Source organism: Loxodonta africana, chromosome 8, assembly GCF_030014295.1.
Source record: "Loxodonta africana isolate mLoxAfr1 chromosome 8, mLoxAfr1.hap2, whole genome shotgun sequence".
NCBI lineage: Eukaryota > Metazoa > Chordata > Mammalia > Proboscidea > Elephantidae > Loxodonta > Loxodonta africana.
Genome location: NC_087349.1, coordinates 41980168 through 41999715, shown reverse-complemented (window position 1 = coordinate 41999715; position 19548 = coordinate 41980168). Strand labels below are relative to the sequence as shown.

Below are 19548 nucleotides of genomic sequence, written 5' to 3'. Positions count from 1 at the left end.
AAGAAAAACTGCCACCTTTAAATTGTGGCATTGGCAAAAAATATTGAGTATACCATGGACTGCCAAAACAACGAACAAATCTGTCTTGGAAGAAGTACAAACAGAATGCTGCTTAGAAGCAAGGATGGCAAGGCTGCGTCTCACACACTTCAGACACATTATCAGGAAGGACCGGTCCCTGGAGAAGAACATTACACCTGGTAAAGTAGAGGGCCAGAGAAAAAAAGGAAGACCCTCAACAAGACGGACTGACGGCGGCTGCAACCATGGGCTCAAGCATGACAGCAATTGTGATGATGGCACAGGACAGAGTAGCGTTTCATTCTGTTGTATATAGGGTCGCTATGAGTCGGAACTGACTCGACGGCACCTAATAACAACAACGTTGCCCTAATACAGCTTAAAACAAGCCTCAGACTGATCCACAAGTAACCTGCCTGACTGACAGAACAAAGCTCAATATTCATTAGAAGACGATAACAAAATCCACTCACATTATTCAAACAGCATTGAATCAAAAATTATTAGAAATATCAAGATAATAAGCTCATAACCAGGAGAAAAATAGTACTCAATAGAAACAGAATGGGAAGTGACACAGAGGATGGAACTAGGAGACAAAGTTCTTTAACATCTATCCTATGTCCAAAGATTTAAAGAAAAAGGTGAATGCAATTATGAGAGAAGTGCAAACTATAAAAACTGGCCAAGTGAAATTTCTAGAGCTGAAAAACACAATATTTGAACTGAAAAATTTACTGAAAGGGCTTAACAACAGATCTGACACTACAAAAGAAAAGGTCAGTGAACCTAAAACCAGAGCAAACAAAAACCACCCAAACTAAAGCATAGGAAAAGACAAAAGCTAGGAAAAAAATAATAATCAGAGCCTCAGTGATATCTGGGATAACACCAAGACGTCTAAAAATACATGTTATTAGAGTCCCACAAGAAGAGGAAAGATACAGGAAAGAGAAAATATTTGAAGAAACAATGGATGAATTTGCCCAAATTTATTGAAAAAACAAACAAAAGTAACCATAACAATAGCAACAGCGGCACCAATAACAAAAACGCAGACTGAAAAATATCAGTTAACCCGAAGCAGGAAAGTAGGGTAAACACAAAGAAAATGACACTAAGGCACACCACAATGAAACTACTGAAAGCAGGAAATAAAAATTATAAAAAGAACCAGAGGAAAAAAAGACATATTACATAGCTGAGGAACAAAGGTGAATGATCACAGACTTCTCATCAGAACATATGCATGCCAGAAGACAGGGAAATGATATCTTTAAAAGGAGAGAATAAAAATAACTGTCATACAGATTTCTATATCAAGTAAAAATAATAGCCAAAAATGAAGGTACAAACAACACAACATTGACCAAAAAAGGCATAAAGAATTTGTTTCCAGAAGACCTGCACTATAAAAAATGTCAAAGGAAGTTTTTCAGATTGAAGGAAAATAATTCCGGAAGGAATCTCTGATGCACTAAAAAAAAAAAAAAAGGAAATAAGGAGTACCAAAAATGATAAATATACAAGTAAATATATTTTTCATTTTCAACGTTTATTCAAAAGATTACTGTTTAAAACAAAAATAGCAACAATGTATCATAAAGTTTTTAAAATCGCATATAGAAATAAAACGTTTGGAAAAAATAGTACAAAAGACACACCTAATAGTTAAAGACTGAATGCTTTTTCCTCTGAGATCTGGAACAAATGATGCCTGCTCCCAACAATTCTACTCAATATTGTACTTGTAATCTTAGCTATGGCAATAAAGCAACACATAAATAAGTGTATAAAGATGGAAAAGGATGACATAAAGCTCTGTTTATTTCCAAGATCATTCTGTAAGAGGAAAATCATCAGGAATCAAGAAAAAAAGCTACTAGGATAAATAAATGAGTTTGCAAGATCACAAGGCATAAGTTCAATATTTAACCACCGGGGCTCCAGTATTTTTATACATGCGTAAAATCAAAATTTAAAAATATTGTTTACAATAACATCAAAAACTTTTTATGGTTCCAGCATTGTTCAACTTGATATAACATGTGCAAGACCTCTAAACCACAAAATATTACTCAGAGAAACTAAACAAGACCTAAATGAATGGAGAGATGTACCATGTTTGTGGATTAAAAAACTTGTTACCACTGAGTTGATACCAACTCATAGCGATCCTACAAGACAGAGCAGAACTGCCCTATAGGATTTCCAAGGACAGCTGGTAGATTCCAACTGCCAACCTTTTGGTTAGCAGCCATACCTTTTAACTACTGCGCCATCAGGGCTCTGCTTCTGGATTAGTCACAAGGCATCTATGAGTCAGGTGTCTAGTTTTAACAAGACCTTGGCAGTACGCCAGTAGCTCTCCACCTTTTCAAAACGGGTATACTTGGTGGCTTGGTCAGGCATTGCTGTATGGGGAAATGGCCTGAGTACTCCAATAGTCACCAAATCTTTAACACAACTGTTCTTTTCTTTCCTTTAGGGATTATACATTATTTTTGCTGAACCATGCAGGGAGGGGGACAGAGGATCGCCTCTCCACATGCAGCAGTCCATGAGTGGGAAAATCTTCTCTGGACTTTATAAGCATTCACAGTATAAGCATGTAAAAAACATCAATACCAATTACACATTTAGCAGTGGAAGCCAGAACAACAGGACATTGAATATGCCCAGAGGCTCCACCCACACTTTAGCTTTTCTTGAATGTGAGTGCTTTCTTCCCCCTACAGGAACACAAACTAAGGAATTAACATATCTGTAAGGGACAGCTGCCATAGGAGACCACATTGTTTCTTGACCTGAAGCATGGGGAGCACAGGGTAGCAGGGGAGGCTAGCCCACGGAGGCTAGCTATGGTGCCAGGGGGGCTTTTCTTCTGCTTTAGCTCCTCACCCCAGGGTCAGTGCCACTTCCTCTCTCAAGTACCTCCAAGGTCCCACAAGCACCTGGGCCTCAGAGCCTCTAATTCACCCCCACGAAAAGTGCTGCGGCTCTATCCTGCAGTCCTCAATACCTTCAGCCACCCTTGCCAGCTAGCATGCTTTCTCCCCACAGAACTGGGTAGCATGGTAACTAGGGTGCCTAAAGAACTATAACAATTTGAATTCCTCCCCTCCTTGAGGTTTCCTACCATGCTAAGCTCCTTTTCTTCCTTAAGCAGCTAAGATTAAAATATAGGGGGAGAGAGGAATCAGGGAGCACAGAAAGAGCAGCTCTGCATCAATAAGCAAGGCTTTGCGTTTACATTCGATTGCAAGTGGCTGCCCACTCAGATTTAAATGAACTTATAACGCATTTAATCTACCCAAAGCTCTATATCCTCATTGCTGACATCTTTGACCCTTTGACTCAGCAGGTATAGCCATTCAGCCTTTTGCCTAAGGTCCTGAGGCTTGCTGCTTCATTGATATAATAACATTCTTTCCTCCCCTGACCTAGAGAGCGAGCAAAAACCAAAGCACCATTTGGGTAGGTTGTTTCAATTCTACTTCCCATTGTTTAAAAAAAAAAAAAATTTTTTTTTTTTTTTTTGTTGAGCCTGTAAAAATTCATCGGCAGGTAGATCAGTAGAGGACCCTTACTCACTCCTCCTAGTCCACCACTTAAGCTCTTACATATGGTACCAGATCTTATATTCCCTAACTCAGCCCCCTTGACCTTTCTCTTCTGGAGAGCCATTACTCTGTCAACAGCACATCCTGGTTTCCAAAGCTGTCAAAAACTGTGAAGGGTCTGAAATTTTACCTCACTTGCAAGCTATGAAGCTAGCCTATTGCTGTTTCATAGATGCTGGCAGAAGACATAAAACGCCTGCGTCAGAGGCAAAGGACTTTGTTACCCATGACATAGCAAGGAGCATGGGCGTCAGGTCAGTGACAGGCAGAGGGGCCTAGGTGAATACTGTGTATACAATAGTCTGCATCAAAGAATACTGAGTCAAGGAATAATGGGCATGGGAAATTTACCATTTTTTGAGCAAGCAGAACCAAGTCTGCTCTTTGTCTGGGTAATCATTACCTCAACCTTCCAGGCTGATTACTACAAACAAAAGCTTGAGCAAAGACCCAGGTACGGGGCACTCATGTCTTTGCATTCTTAGCATACCCGGCAAGAACATTCAGGAACACTCAGAGCCCATGTGGATTGCTTCTCCCAACACACTCCTCTTAAGCCTAATACCAGAGGTCTTAGCAGGTATATTAAGACAAGAAATAAAAGTCACATAGATTGTTCAGGAAGAAATAAACCAACTCTATTTGCAGACATTAACAGTCTACACAGAAAAACTCCTAGAATTAATATATGAGTTCAGGGAATTTGCAGGATATGAGGTCAACATAACAAAAATCAACTGTATTTTCTATATATTAACAATAAAAAATTAGAAAATTTTTTAAAACTTCAGTGCTATTTCAACAACCCTGGAAAATATGAAATAATGAGGTAAAAATCTAACAAAGTATGTACAGGATCTGCAGGTTAAGAACTATAAAACGCTGATAAAATAAATTTAAAAAGATCCAAAAAAAATAAAGACAGATATGTTGTTGTTAGGTGTGTCAAGCTGGTTCCGACTCATAGTGACCCTATGTAAAACCGAATGAAACACAGCCTGGTCCTGCATCATCCTACAATCGTTGTTATGCTTGAGCCCATTGTTGCAGCCAGAGTCAATCCATCTTGTTGAGGGTCTTCCTCATTTTCGCTGACCCTCTACTCTGCCAAACATGACGTCCTTCTCCAGGGACTAGTCCACCCTGATAACATGTCCAAAGTATGTGAGACAGAGTCTCACCATACTCACTTCTTGTGAGCATTCTGGCTGTACTTCTTCCAAGACAGATTTGTTCGTTCTCCTGACAGTCCCTGGTATAGGCAATATGCTTCGCCAACACCATAATTTAAAGGCACCGATTCTTCTTCAGTCTTCCTTTTTCATTGTCCAGCTTTCACATGCATATGAGGCGATTCAAAACACCAAGGCTTGGGTCAGGCACACCATGGCTTGGGTCAGGCGTACCTTAGTTTTCAAGGAGTCATTTTTGCTTTTCAACACTTTAAAGGGGTCTTTTGCAACGGACTTGCCCAATGCAATGATTTCCTGACTGCTGCTTCCACAGGTGTTGATTGGGGATCCAAGTAAAATGAAACCCTTGACAACTTCAATTTTTTTTCCATTTATCATGATGTTGCTTATTGGTCCAGTTGTGAGGATTTTTGTTTTCTTTATATTGTGGTGTGATCCATATTGAAGGCTGTGGTCTTTGATCTTCATCAGTAATTACTTCAAGTTCTCTTCACTTTCAGCAAGCAAGGCTGTGCCATCTGCATATTGCAGGTTGTTAATGAGTCTTCCGCCGGTGCTGATGCCCGTCCTTCATATAGTCCACCTTCTTGAGAGATACAGTGTGCATAAATCTGAAGACTCAATATTGTTAAGATGTCAGTTCTCCCCTTAACTGGTCTGTAGATTCAATATAATCCCAATCAAAACCACAGCAGAACTTTTTATAGCTATTAGCAAGCCGATTCCAAAATTCATATAGAAAGACAAAGGAACTATAATAACCAAAATAATCTTGAAAAAGAATAAAGTTAGAATACTCACACTACCTAATTTCAAGACTCTCTATAAATCTACAGTAAACACAGCATGGTAAAGGATAGATACATAGATCAATGGAATGGAAAAAGGAGCCCTGAAATAGTCCCACGCAAATATGGACAATTGATTTTTGACAAAGGCAAGAGGGTAATTCAATGGGGAGAGAATAATCTTTTCAACAAATGATACTGGATCAACTGGACACCCATAGGCAAAAAGAAAAAAAAAAAATTTTAATTTATGCCCCACATTGTTTACAAAAATTAATTTAAAATGAATCATAATACCAAATGTAAAACCTAAAACCATAAATAAGTTCCTAGAATAAACAGCAGAAAATCTTTCTAACCCTGAGTTAGGCAAAGAGTTCTTAGATACAATACCAAAAGCATGATCCATTAAAGAAAAAATTGATAAATGGTACTTCATGAAAATTAAGAACTTCATTCTTCAAAGGACACCGTTAAAAGAGTGAAAAGAAAGGCCATATGCTATGAAAAAATTGCCCTTGAGTTGATTCCAACTCATAGCGACCCTATAAGACAGGGTAGAACCCTATAGGTTTTCCAAGGAGCAGCTGGTAGGTTCGAGTTGCTGACCTTCTGGTTAGCAGTCAAGCTCTTAACCACTGTGCCACCAGAGCTCTGTTTGACAATATTACATCAAAAGATCACTTTTTAAAATAGAAAAAACTTTTTGAGGATAGCCTGGAGGGGAGAGCGAGGGTGGAGGGGGTTAGAAGCTGGCGAAACGGACACAAAAAGGGAGAGTGGAGGGAGGGAGCAGGCTATCTCATTAGGGGGAGAGCAACTGGAGTATGTAGCAAGGTGTATATAAGTTTTTGTGTGAGAGACTGACTTGATTTGTAAACTTTCACTTAAAGCACAATAAAAATTAAAACAAAACATAACCAAAGAAAAAGCACCCATGAACCAATACGGTTTAAAGGTGATACTAAGGAACCAGAAAACTGCTTTTGCATACGTTGATGTTGTTGTTGTTAGGTGCCATTGAGTCGGTTCTGACTCACAGTGACCCTATGTATGACAGAAAGAAACAGTGCCCAGTCCTATGCCATCCTCACAATTGTTATGCTTGAGCCCACTGTTGCGGCCGCTGTGTCAATCCATCTCGTTGAGGGTCTTCCTCTTTTTCACTGACCCCTGACTTTAAGAAGCATGACGTCCTTGTCATACTTTTTCATGTATACTTTTCTAATAGTTTCAAAGCACTTTCAGTTGTGGCTAGTTACAGTATCTCACAATATTTCATTATTACAAACTTAGAGAATCATAAAAAATGTAGAGCAGGTGTACATCAATGTTCACTGCAGCATTATTCACAGTAGCCAAAAGAGGGAAACAACTCAAGTGTCCATCAACAAATGAATGGACAAATTGTGGTATATTCGTACAATCAAATATTATTCAGCCATAAAGGGAAATGAAGTTCTGACACATGCTATGATATGGATAAACCTTGAAAACATTCTGAGACAAATATTGTTTGATCCCGCTTATATGAAGTATCTAGAACAGACACATGAATAGAGACAAAAGCTTATTAGTTGTTACTAGGGTCTGGGAGAAAGGAAAAATGGAGAGTTACTGCTTAAGGGGTCCTGAGTTTCTGTTTAGGATAATGAAAAGCATTCAGAAATGGATAATGGTGATAATTACACAACATGGTACATGTGATTAATATCATGGAATCGAACACTTAAAATGGTTAAAAAGGCAAATTTTTTGTCATATATATTTTACTACACTGAATTTTTTAAAAACGTATAGTCAAAACTAGTCACAAACTGGAGATAAATGATACGTATAGTACAATGTAAATGTGATCTATAAATTACTCTTTCACACTCGAATTTGTCAAAACCTAAGGGGGCTAATGTATAAAATTAAAAATCAAAGGCCCCCCTTTTAGGAATTTTAGAAATCAAAACAAACATGCAATCAAAATATTTATAATTTGAAAGGAAAGCACAGCTGTAAAAAGGAATTTTAACAGAGCTCCATTTGGGGGTTAAATTTGTGTCTGTTGCTTAGTTGTCACTGGAAATGTTAAACTGAACAAATAATTTATAATATTCTTTTATAACATAAAATTTGGTTTTAAATTACCAATTACAGCATTTTTCAAAATTAGTATCTTATATGAATATAAAATGTATTAAATACACAAGTGTGAAAATCTGTTACTATGGAAACCAAAATCTTTGTAAAACTCTGACATATGTAATTTGATATGAACTTTTTTCATGAAAAGAACATCATTAGATTCTCAATCCAGTGGTTTAGATATTTATATATTTGTTAAATAAAGGGGAATTTAGGAATGTCCTGCTAAGAAATAAGAGTACCTTACAATCACTAGGAGTCCCTGGGTGGTGCAAAACGTTAACACACTCAGCTGCTAACCAGAGATTGGCAGTTGAGTCTATCCAGAGATGTATCTCTGAAAAAAGGCCTGGTAATCTACTTCTGCAAAATTAGCCACTGAAAACCCTATGCAGCACAGTCTACCCTGACACACATGGGCTCTCCATGAGTCAAACTAGACAGCAACTGGAGTGCAATCCCTAAACCAGTTTGTGGTTTTTAAAGAGAAATAAAATTATACTAAGCATTGTATGGTGGACTCTGGGTAGCGCAAACACTTAAGTGACTGACTACTAGCCCAAAAATTGGCAGTTTGAATCCACTCAAAGGCACCTTAGAAGGCAAGCCTGACAATCTGCTTCCAACAGGTCACAACCTTGAAAACCCTGTGGAACAGTTCTACTCTGCACACAAGGGGTCACCATGAGTCAGAATCAATTCAGCTCTCTGAGCAACAACAGTAGCAAGCATCCTATGCAATGAAGAAACATTGTTATTTGTGATTCCTTGAGCATCCTTAATGAGCCCTGGTGGCACAGTGGTTAAAGCACCCAGCTGCTAACAGAAAGGCTGATGGTTCAAACCCACCAGCCGCTCCAGGGGAGAAAGATGTGGCAGTTGGCTTCCATAAAGATTTACAGCCTTGGAAATCCTATGGGGCAGTTCCGCTTTGTCCTATAGGGTCACTATGAGTCAGAATCAATTCAATGGCAATGGATTTTTGGTTTAATCTTCACAAGAGCACATCGCCAGGTCTTTTCTCTTGCAGATCTACCCGTGGGTTTGAACCACCAACCTTTCGGTTAGCAGAAAACCACTTAACCACTGTGTGCTCTGTCTCTCTCTACCCACCTGTCCAGTACCCCACTCTCCCCTTCTCTCCCATCCCTCATATATATAAATATATATATATTCTACTATGTTAATAACTTCCTTCTCCCCACTACAAGTTTCCAAATCCAACCACCAACTCATGCTAATATACCTACTCCTCACTTAACAACTATCTTGTTACCCAACATTTCCCATTACAACAATAGTAAAAATCTACCGTCCAACTATTTTGTGCGTTAGCGATGTACATCTGGCAGTAACAAACACTAAGTGTGAGGTGAGAGTAACGCTGGCCGTGATGGTTAAGGTTGTGTGTCAACTTCGTTGGGTCATGATTCTCAGTGGTTTGGCAGGTATGGCATGATGTAATTTGGCAGTTATATAATGATGTATTTAGAAGTCGTGTGATGATGTAATTTGAAAGTTATGTAACAATGTAGTCATCCTCCATTTTGTGATCTGATATGGTCATCCTACATTTTCACATAATGTGGATTTTTGCAATAATGACTTGGTCTTTGAAACCTAATCATTTCAATAAGTGAACAGTGGGTATATCTTTTCTCTGGCGTTAGTTTTATGCTTAAAATAACATTATGTGTGTGCATGTGAGTGCGTGCGTGTGTGTGTATCAGCTATGGGTCGACATGTCTGGCATTCTAACAAGGTCCTTTTTCTCAACTTTCAAAATGCATGACTAATAGCACAACATTTTCATTTTTAGCTTTACCAAAGCCTTGCCACCCAAAGTTATGCAGAAAATTTTTGAAATTCACAACAAAACTGTCTACCATATTACTGTCAACTTCTATAAATGCAATTCAAAAATCATATACTACCCAGCCATCACTGTGACGCAGAAGATGATAAAAGTGCATACTTCTTTTCAATATTATAATTCCAATTTCAAATTAAACTTAGTATATAACATTTAAAAAAATGAAGATTATTAATATTCTTAATGCAATGGAAGTGATAATTAATATTCTAATAATTCAGCCACCTGCAACATGTCTTCTATTTTGTCAGTAAGATACAGAATCCAAACACTCTATATACCCAAGTCTAAAATGAAATTCTTCTCATTATGGAGAATAGAAAATTATTTATAGATAACCAAACCTAAACCCACTGCCATCAAAGTCAATTTCAACTCATAGTGACCCTACAGGACAGAGTAGAGCTGCTGCGTAGGGTTTCCAAGGCTGCAATCTGTATGGAAGCAGACTGTCACATCATCCTCCCATGGAGTGGGTAGTGGGTTCAAACCACCAACCTTTTGATTAGCAGCCAAATGCTTTAAACTCTGCACCAGCAGGGCTCCTTATAAATAATCTGTTAACAGAATTTCAGTTTTAAATTAATTCAAGTTCGTTACTTATACATTAATTTTTATTCTTTTGACAGGATATCTATATTAAAATGATTTAGCTTTACCCTACTTTATGAAGACATGTAACTCATCTGCATGCATGCCTCATACATTTATCAAGAATATTAGCATACAACTAGATATAATATTGAAGGAATAGCAGTCCAGTAAGAAGAGTGTCCGGGTCAAAAATAGAGATAGTCAGCTGACATAAAATATTATGGCAAATGATCAGTATATACCTACCAAATAAAAGGATTACCAAAGATGAAGACTGAATAGTAAACTCTAAAAGTTAGGCAAATGATTATATTTTTATACACTGAGACTATGCTACCAGCAATGGAATTTTTATAAAAATTTATAGTATAATCACCTTAAATCAATCTAATTAATATTTTGAATGAATGAATGAACATATGAATACTTGAATGAACGAATAATGAAGTCACAACAGCATTTACCCCCTTGAAATGTTCACAATAATTTGGAATACACAGAGATGACTTAACTACGAAAGACTAGTTGAAATTCAATGTGGTTCACAGTAAAGATACAGTGGCTTTCTATTCGTAGCACAAAAAATCTCAACCAAAATCATACATAGGACTAAGATACCCTCAAGTGCAATTATCAAGGCTTTAAAAAGAATATATACTTTTTACTATGTAATTCTTTCCTGCCCCCCACCTCCCTGCATTTTTAAATGTTTAGCATAAGTGAACAACAAACCAGAATAGAACACACATTTTTAAAAGACTAATTTATACATACTCTGTTTAAGAACATACAACCACTTATAAATCTAGCCTTTTTTTTCAAAAGCATCCTTATATAAAACAGTAGGGGGGGCGGGGGGATCCCTGCTATACATATGAAGCACGATTTAAGACCCATACAACTGACCAATCAAAATTAGTGAATGCACTGCATCTCTCTGCAGTGGAGAGAAGCGACAAGGTAGGCTGTCATTCTGCAAAAGCTGCCCAGAAAGGCTTTCCTCTGAAAAGCAGTGCAGTTCCTTTTTAGAAAGACTGAATCTAAATGTTGTCTCTGGAGACATGAAGCCTTCAGTATGTTAAATTACTTTCATTATGTATTTTCAGATGCTTATTGATTCCACAATAGGAAGAGTGAGAGACAGCAGCAGCCTCTAAGCAGCACTACATGTTCTATACATTAGCAGTACTGCTCAAACAATGGCACAGTACAGATACCTATTTTCATTAAGGTCATTTTTGAAGAGATGTTTATGACCCTCTTCCCCCAGTCCTCTACTAACAAGTGAACAAAATGAATCAATCAAAACTGGAAATGCTTCAACTACATCAAGAATTTATCAGATCTTTAGCAGAGGTAAGATGTGTTCCTTATTATATAGTATAGAGCTGCTTTGGAATCAGCATAGTGGGGTAAAATTACTTTGAAAATTTTCAGCCTAAATTGTATGAGTTACTTTGTTTAATTCTACTTACTGCTAAACATGTGTTCTTTAGATCTATTTCTTTTAAGACATGATATACTTTCAATGTCATTTTTTAGGATGCATTGTTAAATACGAAGAATATTCTTTGTTAATTCACTATGAAGACATCAGCTTTTAAATCATTTCAGACATACTAAATATTCTTAATGTTTCTCAAGTGTTAAAAAAATACTTATATTTCTTAGGAGAACCAGGTTCACTATTTAGTTATGATTTATTACTCAGTTTCCAGATAAGTTTATTATTGGTCATGTTCATTGAAAATTATTCAATCCATAGTTACATTTTTGTATTGCCTTTTACATTTCAACCACATGAACAATTTATCAACGGAAATTTAGAGTATCTTATCATGGAATCTGTTTTAATCAGTTAAAATTCAAACCATGTGGTAATAATTAAGCAAGCTACAATATTCTTACAGCAGGAAATGCTGTTAAATTTATTACAAAGAAGGAATGACAGTATATTTAGTGTATGCTAATTGCTTATAATCTCTGAAAATACAGGTTAGCTTCTAAAATGAGAGCAGAAATTAGTTCAAAGAATACAGCTTTTCTCTCATGGTTATATTTGTAATGTTAACTCTGTTTGATAAGATTATATACATAATTCTTAATTAGGAAAAAGGAGTATTTTCTTTAAAGAAATCTGTAATTTTATGCCTATGGTTCTGGCTCTAATAATACAGCTTGTTTATTTTGATAACAAACACCATATGGTTTTAAATAAAGTAACTTTTTTAATTAATTGGAAATTATTAGGTATCCTATTTCTTAACTTTTTTTTTTCTTTTTCACACGGGCCCACGGCAGCTAATTCAGCATTTACAACTGACATTATGAAGAATGCAACTGACCGAGCATCTTCCTAGCTGTCTGAGCCACGAACTGCAGGATATTCTTGTAATACACGACTTTAAGACGTTAAGGAGTTAAAACCAGGGACGAGATCTACATTACAGCTGGAATATAACAAATCAATGATATCCTAAGAAGATGCTAGAGAAAACAGCCACAAAAAGAAAAACAATATAACTGTAAAACCCTGAAAAAAAAAATGGTGAGCATTTTATACTTTAACATAACCAGAATTATGGAAGCTACTGATTCTTGAAGAAACACGAAACATGAATTTCCAAAAGGAGAATGTACATACTTTATCAGCAAGCTAAATGAAGCTTTAGCAAGTGTTTTCTGCACTATTCAGATATTTGTATCAATTGATATGACTAACGGATTTTTTCCATCTGAGTTTTACGACCAATTATGTATCCTCTTCTAATGAAAGCAAACCAAATTAAATAGCAGGTGGTTTTCAATCAAAAGAACATGGACTGGATTTATCATAAAAAGCAAGTTATGTGATCAAAAAATCATTTCAAAATAATGAGGACTGCTATTTACAGTTGTAATTTATGAGAGGATGTCTAAATACATTTTAGAAGCTAGAAACCTTATGTTTCCTTTTTGGTTTTCACATATCCTGGAATACAAAGAGACACTATCATATATGCCTTCAAAGGGAAACATAATTCCTATCATTTGAGGAAGGCTGCTCTTGGTCGTGACTTTTTAAAGCAAAACAAACCTAAATATTATGTACTGGTCTTTAGAAATGCATCAGCCAACTAAATCTCACAATTCATGCAGCTGAAGTATTGGAGAGAAAAATGAAAGAATTCCTACAAGACATGAAATAAAATCTGCTACTTCACCATTGTCAGGTGAAAACTCATATCAAAAATCTGGCAATGGCATCACGTATCAATTTGTGAAAAACTGTCATAGTGAGCCAAAAGGCCCATAAGGCAACAGCAAACAGGTAGGTCAGAAAATGCATGCACCCCACCACACCGTTTAACATTTACAAAAGAAAAGAGCTTTTCTCTAGAGGAAATGCATTTTTCTTAATTATCATCTAACTTGACATTTCTGTTTTATTTAATTGTAAATCTAACTGATATGACAAAGACCTGAGTTTAATCTGACAGTTCAGAAAATCTGGCACTTAAAATTTTCCATTTTTTTTATAGGCTTTTGGTTTTAGCTAAGAGCATCACTTACGTGAATAAATATGCCTCTAGTAATGTTTTATATAGAGTAATAACATTATCATTTGTGTGTCTGAAATATTAATCCCCAAAATCACATGTATAAAGAAAACTCTATCCTAAAATTTGTCAAAGGTTGTAATCAAGTAAAAGGTTAACATGAAATTTGAAAATTAGCTTTTATAATTTATATTTGAGTATGAATTTGCAATCAAAATGCTGTACTTGAAATGTGAAATATAGTTGGTTGTATGATTTCAAATTTTAAGCTGAACATACTGATTACTGACATTTTAACTGAGAATCAGACATTATTTTTACAAATTATGCTAAACCCCTATATATTAAAATATAGATTTGCATCAATGAGCTAAAGAGTTTGTTTTTTTTTTTTTTTAATTTTCTTCAAAATTATACACTGGGTAATTTATACAAAGGTTTCACAAGTAATGTATAACTTAAAAAGCTTTCTCAAAAAATGAACTTCAGATACTCCTTTTCCCTACAATTTCATTTTTTACTTCAAAAACTCTGTTTAAAGAAATAAAATCAACTGATATATTCTGTTAAACCACTTCAAAAAGAAGCTATTTCTCAACATGATATTAAATTTCAATTTTCTCCTTCCACAAAATATAAAAGGGTATGGTCACAGAAATAAAATCATTCATAACAGTGATTACTGCTCTTTTTCCAAGCTTTGTGGCTTCTTTTTACTTTAATATACTTTCCCTTGTCTTCTAACTTTTTAAGTTTGTCGAGTATAAAATTCAATAACCATTTTCACTGCCATATATGAAACACTCGTCTTTGCCTATTTCTGTGGGAAATAACTCCAAACATACTCCAAGCATGTTGCTGACTTCCGAATATGAGTTTCAACAAAGAACATGGACAAAACAGTTTAAAACAAAGTGGTGCTCTGTAGCATCTATCAGTTTAAATAAACACTTGTCCTGTTGAGTTGAAATCTCACAGGGATAATTACACCTACACTAATTATGCTAGAACATATTAAAATAGCTTTTATTTCCCACCTACTCACAACATTTTAAAATGAAATTTTAAAACACTTGGGTTAAAATTACTTTTGCATACTGGGTAATTTTATTATACAAAAATATACTTTACCTCAAATAATAAGCTTGAAGAACCCAAATAAGGAAACCCTTTTTACTATGCTACATGATTTTGCATTATATAGGAATAATCCCCAGATATTTCTTCAAAAATAAAACCCAATTTCCTTTTACATCAAAACAATACAATCTTGATGTTTCTTAATTTTCCATTCATAGTTACAAACTTAAAACTTAAACTTGCTGCTTTTATTAGGTACACAACAAAAAAGATTTTACACATTTTATACAAGTCATTTAAATTGCCAAATATCAAATAGTTTATTCTATTTCACTTTCTAGGAAAAACACCAACCGCTCCAAAAGAATGTGTTTTTTTCCCATTCTGGAAGTCAACATGCAGTCTGAATCTAACATTACAGTGCGAGATGACATTGATGACATCAATACCAATATGTACCAACCACTATCATATCCGTTAAGCTTTCAAGTGTCTCTCACCGGATTTCTTATGTTAGAAATTGTATTGGGACTTGGCAGCAACCTCACCGTATTGGTACTTTACTGCATGAAATCCAACTTAATCAACTCTGTCAGTAACATTATTACAATGAATCTTCATGTACTTGATGTAATAATTTGCGTGGGATGTATTCCTCTAACTATAGTTATCCTTCTGCTTTCACTGGAGAGTAACAATGCTCTCATCTGCTGTTTCCATGAGGCCTGTGTATCTTTTGCAAGTGTCTCAACAGCAATCAACGTTTTTGCTATCACTTTGGACAGATATGACATCTCTGTAAAACCTGCAAACCGAATTCTGACAATGGGCAGAGCTGTAATGTTAATGATATCCATATGGATTTTTTCATTTTTCTCATTCCTGATCCCCTTTATTGAGGTCAATTTCTTCAGTCTTCAAAGTGGAAATACATGGGAAAACAAGACACTTTTGTGTGTCAGTACAAATGAATACTACACTGAACTGGGAATGTATTACCATCTGCTAGTACAGATCCCTATATTCTTTTTCACTGTCATCGTAATGTTAATCACGTACACCAAAATACTGCAGGCTCTTAATATTCGAATAGGCACAAGATTTTCAGCAGGGCAGAAGAAGAAGGCAAGAAAGAAAAAGACAATTTCCCTAACCACGCAACATGAGACTACAGACATGTCACAAAGCAGTAGTGGGAGAAATGTAGTCTTTGGTGTAAGAACTTCAGTTTCTGTAATAATTGCCCTGCGGCGAGCTGTGAAACGACACCGTGAACGAAGAGAAAGGCAAAAAAGAGTCTTCAGAATGTCTTTATTGATTATTTCTACATTTCTTCTCTGCTGGACACCAATTTCTGTTTTAAATACCACCATTTTATGTTTAGGCCCAAGTGACCTTTTGGTAAAATTAAGATTGTGTTTTCTAGTCATGGCTTATGGAACAACTATATTTCACCCTCTATTATATGCATTCACTAGACAAAAATTTCAAAAAGTCTTGAAAAGTAAAATGAAAAAGCGAGTTGTTTCTATAGTGGAAGCTGATCCCATGCCTAATAATGCTGTAATACATAATTCATGGATAGATCCTAAAAGGAACAAAAAATTTACCTTTGAAGATAGTGAAATCAGAGAGAAATGTTTAGTACCTCAGGTTGTCACGGACTAGAGTAAACTCAAAGTTTCACCAAAATCACATTCAGATGAGTTTTAAATTAAAATTGTAAAAAATAAAATTACTGCCAAATATAAGAAAAAAAATTTTTAAGTATTGGTTATCTTGTAGATTTTCAATGTAAATGTCAATTAGATTTGGTCATATATATTCAATTTCTTCATTACTTAATGTATTTGTTGCATGGCAGTTTGTTGAAGTAACATCGTGTGTATATTTTGTCAATATTATGTCCATCAGAAGATATTAATGTAAGTCATATTTTCTAAAGAATAAATACATAGCCTTAAAATAGGGTATAACTTTAAAATGTAACTGACACAGGTATCCTTGATTTTTTTTATAAAGTGCATTGTTTCTAAGTCACTAACTACAGGTATATTTATATGATGACAATGGAAATCGCATTTGAATATAAAAACCAAAATTATAGGCTTAAAGCAATTAACACAATCCAGGATTTTCTGTACCACTACATTGTTTTCTGATATAGTCTACTAGCTATAATATCTGATGCATCAAAAAAAATTATGTATGAAACATATATTTTTTTAATGTAGAAAGTTTTAGGATTTATCAGAATTCTAAAATTCAAGAAACAGATAATAAACAAACTTGTTAATGTACACCAAAAATAGGGCAATTTTTAAATCAAGTTTACTATGAAAAAATGCTTGATTTTCTAAGATCAAGGGGACTATGCCTATAATATCCAAAAAAACCAACAATAGAGAAGGAAGAAAACTAAACAAGTCTATCTTCCTTTCTCACTTTGCTTCAGTCTAAGCCAAATGGTCTCGGGTAATACAGTATACCGGTAAAAATTGGTGCATTAAAATGAACAGAGTTCCCAACTTTATCCACCTCAGCCTTTTTGTAAAACAGAAGATAACTATCTATATCTGAATGTGAAAAATAAAAAACAAACAAAAAAGACTCTATCATTGAAGAAAAACCTAACAAAGCCAACAGCTTCTAATTTTAGATAATAGCAACTTTACAGTAATACAATTTATACAATGTTCCTACACTATCATAATCCAAAGTGCTGCAGAATATAGTAGTTCTATTTTATTTCCACTCTGAAAATTAATTTCCATTCTGAAAATGAGTAACTCTTGTCACTTTTTCTATTCTACGCCACTTAATTTAACTTTAAACATTTTCTCTCCAATCCTCAAATCATGTTGGAAAACTATAAAATTACTAATCCTAACTGTAGATTCTCAGGATTGGGAATCTTATATTAAACAAGTTTTTCAACTGTTACAATCTAATAACCTATCAACTGAGTCCTAATATCACTATATCAGAACATTAGCAATAAGTTGCTCAAAATAGACAAATACTTGCTACCTTAAAATTAGGTTAACTTGACTACTTTGTATTCTGCTTTTTAATACTGTACTCACTAAATCAAACAGCAACTCAGTTTTAGATGAATAAAAGTTTTATGCCAAACAACACAATAATATATGACTTTAACGTAAATAAATGAGATTCATCCAATCTCATTTACCGAATACCCTAAATCCTTGGGAAGTAAGCGTGAGGCAATAGCTTGAATCCACTGAGGTTACATAGCAAATTAAGTAGTGATTTATTTCTGATAATGTTAACAATAATCTCAAATCTTTGCAAAGGCCCAGTTTTCTTCTGCCTTATTTTCTACTGTTCTACAGAATTAAAGAAAGGCTTCCATTTGACAAAACGTAGCGTAAGCCAGCAAACCTTATTTTTTGAAACTCTGAAGAGAAATTAGCACTTCATAAATAACGGTATTAAGAAAATTTTTATTGCATAAATATATTTGGCACAGAGTATCTCCTAATATCCTCATTAAAAATTTTAAAAAGACAATTTTAAACTTGGATCCCCAAGCATAAAATTAAAATTTTTCACATTTTGTTTTATATAATCTCAATAATTTTTTAAATAAAAACTAGACTTTTTATTGTTAATATTAATAAAAGTCTTTACTTATGCTTTAAATATTTTTAATCTTCAAGTCTGTAAGCATGCCAAAAAACTCAGTTTAAAAACACAGATTGGTAATATATTTACCTAACTGCTTTCATGCCCTCCATGATGAGAAATCTAACAAAATGAAAATAAAGGGCAATTATTATAATGTTGCTCTCTAAACCATTATATTTCTACACTCGACATTGGAGCTGGCAATTAACAAGTATTTTCACCCACCTGTAACAATCTTTCAAGGAGCCCTGATGGCACAATGGTTAAAGCACTCGGCTGCTAACCAAAAGGTCAGTGGTTCAAACCATACCAACGGTTCCTCAGGAGAAAGATATATAGCAGTCTGCTTCTGTAAAGATTACAGCTTTGGCAACCTCATGGGGCAGTTTTCCTCTGTTCTATAGGGTCACTATGGGTTGGAACTGACTCGATGGGCAATGGGCAATGGGTAATCTTTCTGGCATACAAAAATGCATTCACTGATTCACAACAAAGAAAATTTATACTTATCAGAAAACTTTTAATAGCTTTTTAATGTGTTAAATAGTACATAATATGTAAACCAAAATAATATTTATGTGTTAAAAACTCCATTTTTAAAAACAAGTCACAAATATGTTTGCAATTACTGACCTGTTTAAAACAGAGAATGAGAAGCTTAGACAGCTTTTCTTTACTAAATGTTAGTTCTATGAAAAGGTGAGTTACTTTTATTTTCCTCATGGTGGTTTTTGTGCCAATGTGTAAATTTTTCAGTTCAATTCAAAGAATTTTAACCAGAAAAAAGTGTAATTGTTCACTTTTCCTGTTAAAATGAAAATTAAAAATATAAAAGCCATAGAGGCAACAATAAACTACTTGACATGAGATCCTTCCAAAAACTCAATATTTTTCGACCCATGTGCTACAGATCATAGACATAGATATAAATTTCTATATAGTTAATTGGGTCAGTCCATTGAAGAACAGAAATAAGAACTATTATTTTTAAAACCACTTAAAGATGGTCTCAACGAAGTATGCAAATTTTTGTTTGCCTTTTTATTTTGT

At 34.9% G+C, this 19548-nt stretch overlaps 2 protein-coding genes across 5 annotated transcripts in view; one reads left to right on the top strand and one right to left on the bottom strand.

Annotated features, from left to right (window-relative positions):
• The window catches only part of COG5 (component of oligomeric golgi complex 5), a 330055-nt gene that overhangs the window by 241447 nt on the left and 69060 nt on the right, over positions 1-19548 (bottom strand). The window lies entirely within an intron of this gene.
• GPR22 (G protein-coupled receptor 22) lies at positions 15199-16526 on the top strand. Its single transcript, XM_064289847.1, has one exon. It carries the CDS (start codon positions 15214-15216, stop codon positions 16513-16515), a length of 1302 nt encoding a protein of 433 aa, XP_064145917.1. The 5' UTR covers positions 15199-15213; the 3' UTR covers positions 16516-16526.

What these genes read in the sequence shown, in the direction of transcription:
- GPR22 (XM_064289847.1), top strand. Translation starts at nt 15,214, where the DNA reads ATGTGTTTTTTTCCCATTCTGGAAGTCAACATGCAGTCTGAATCTAAC.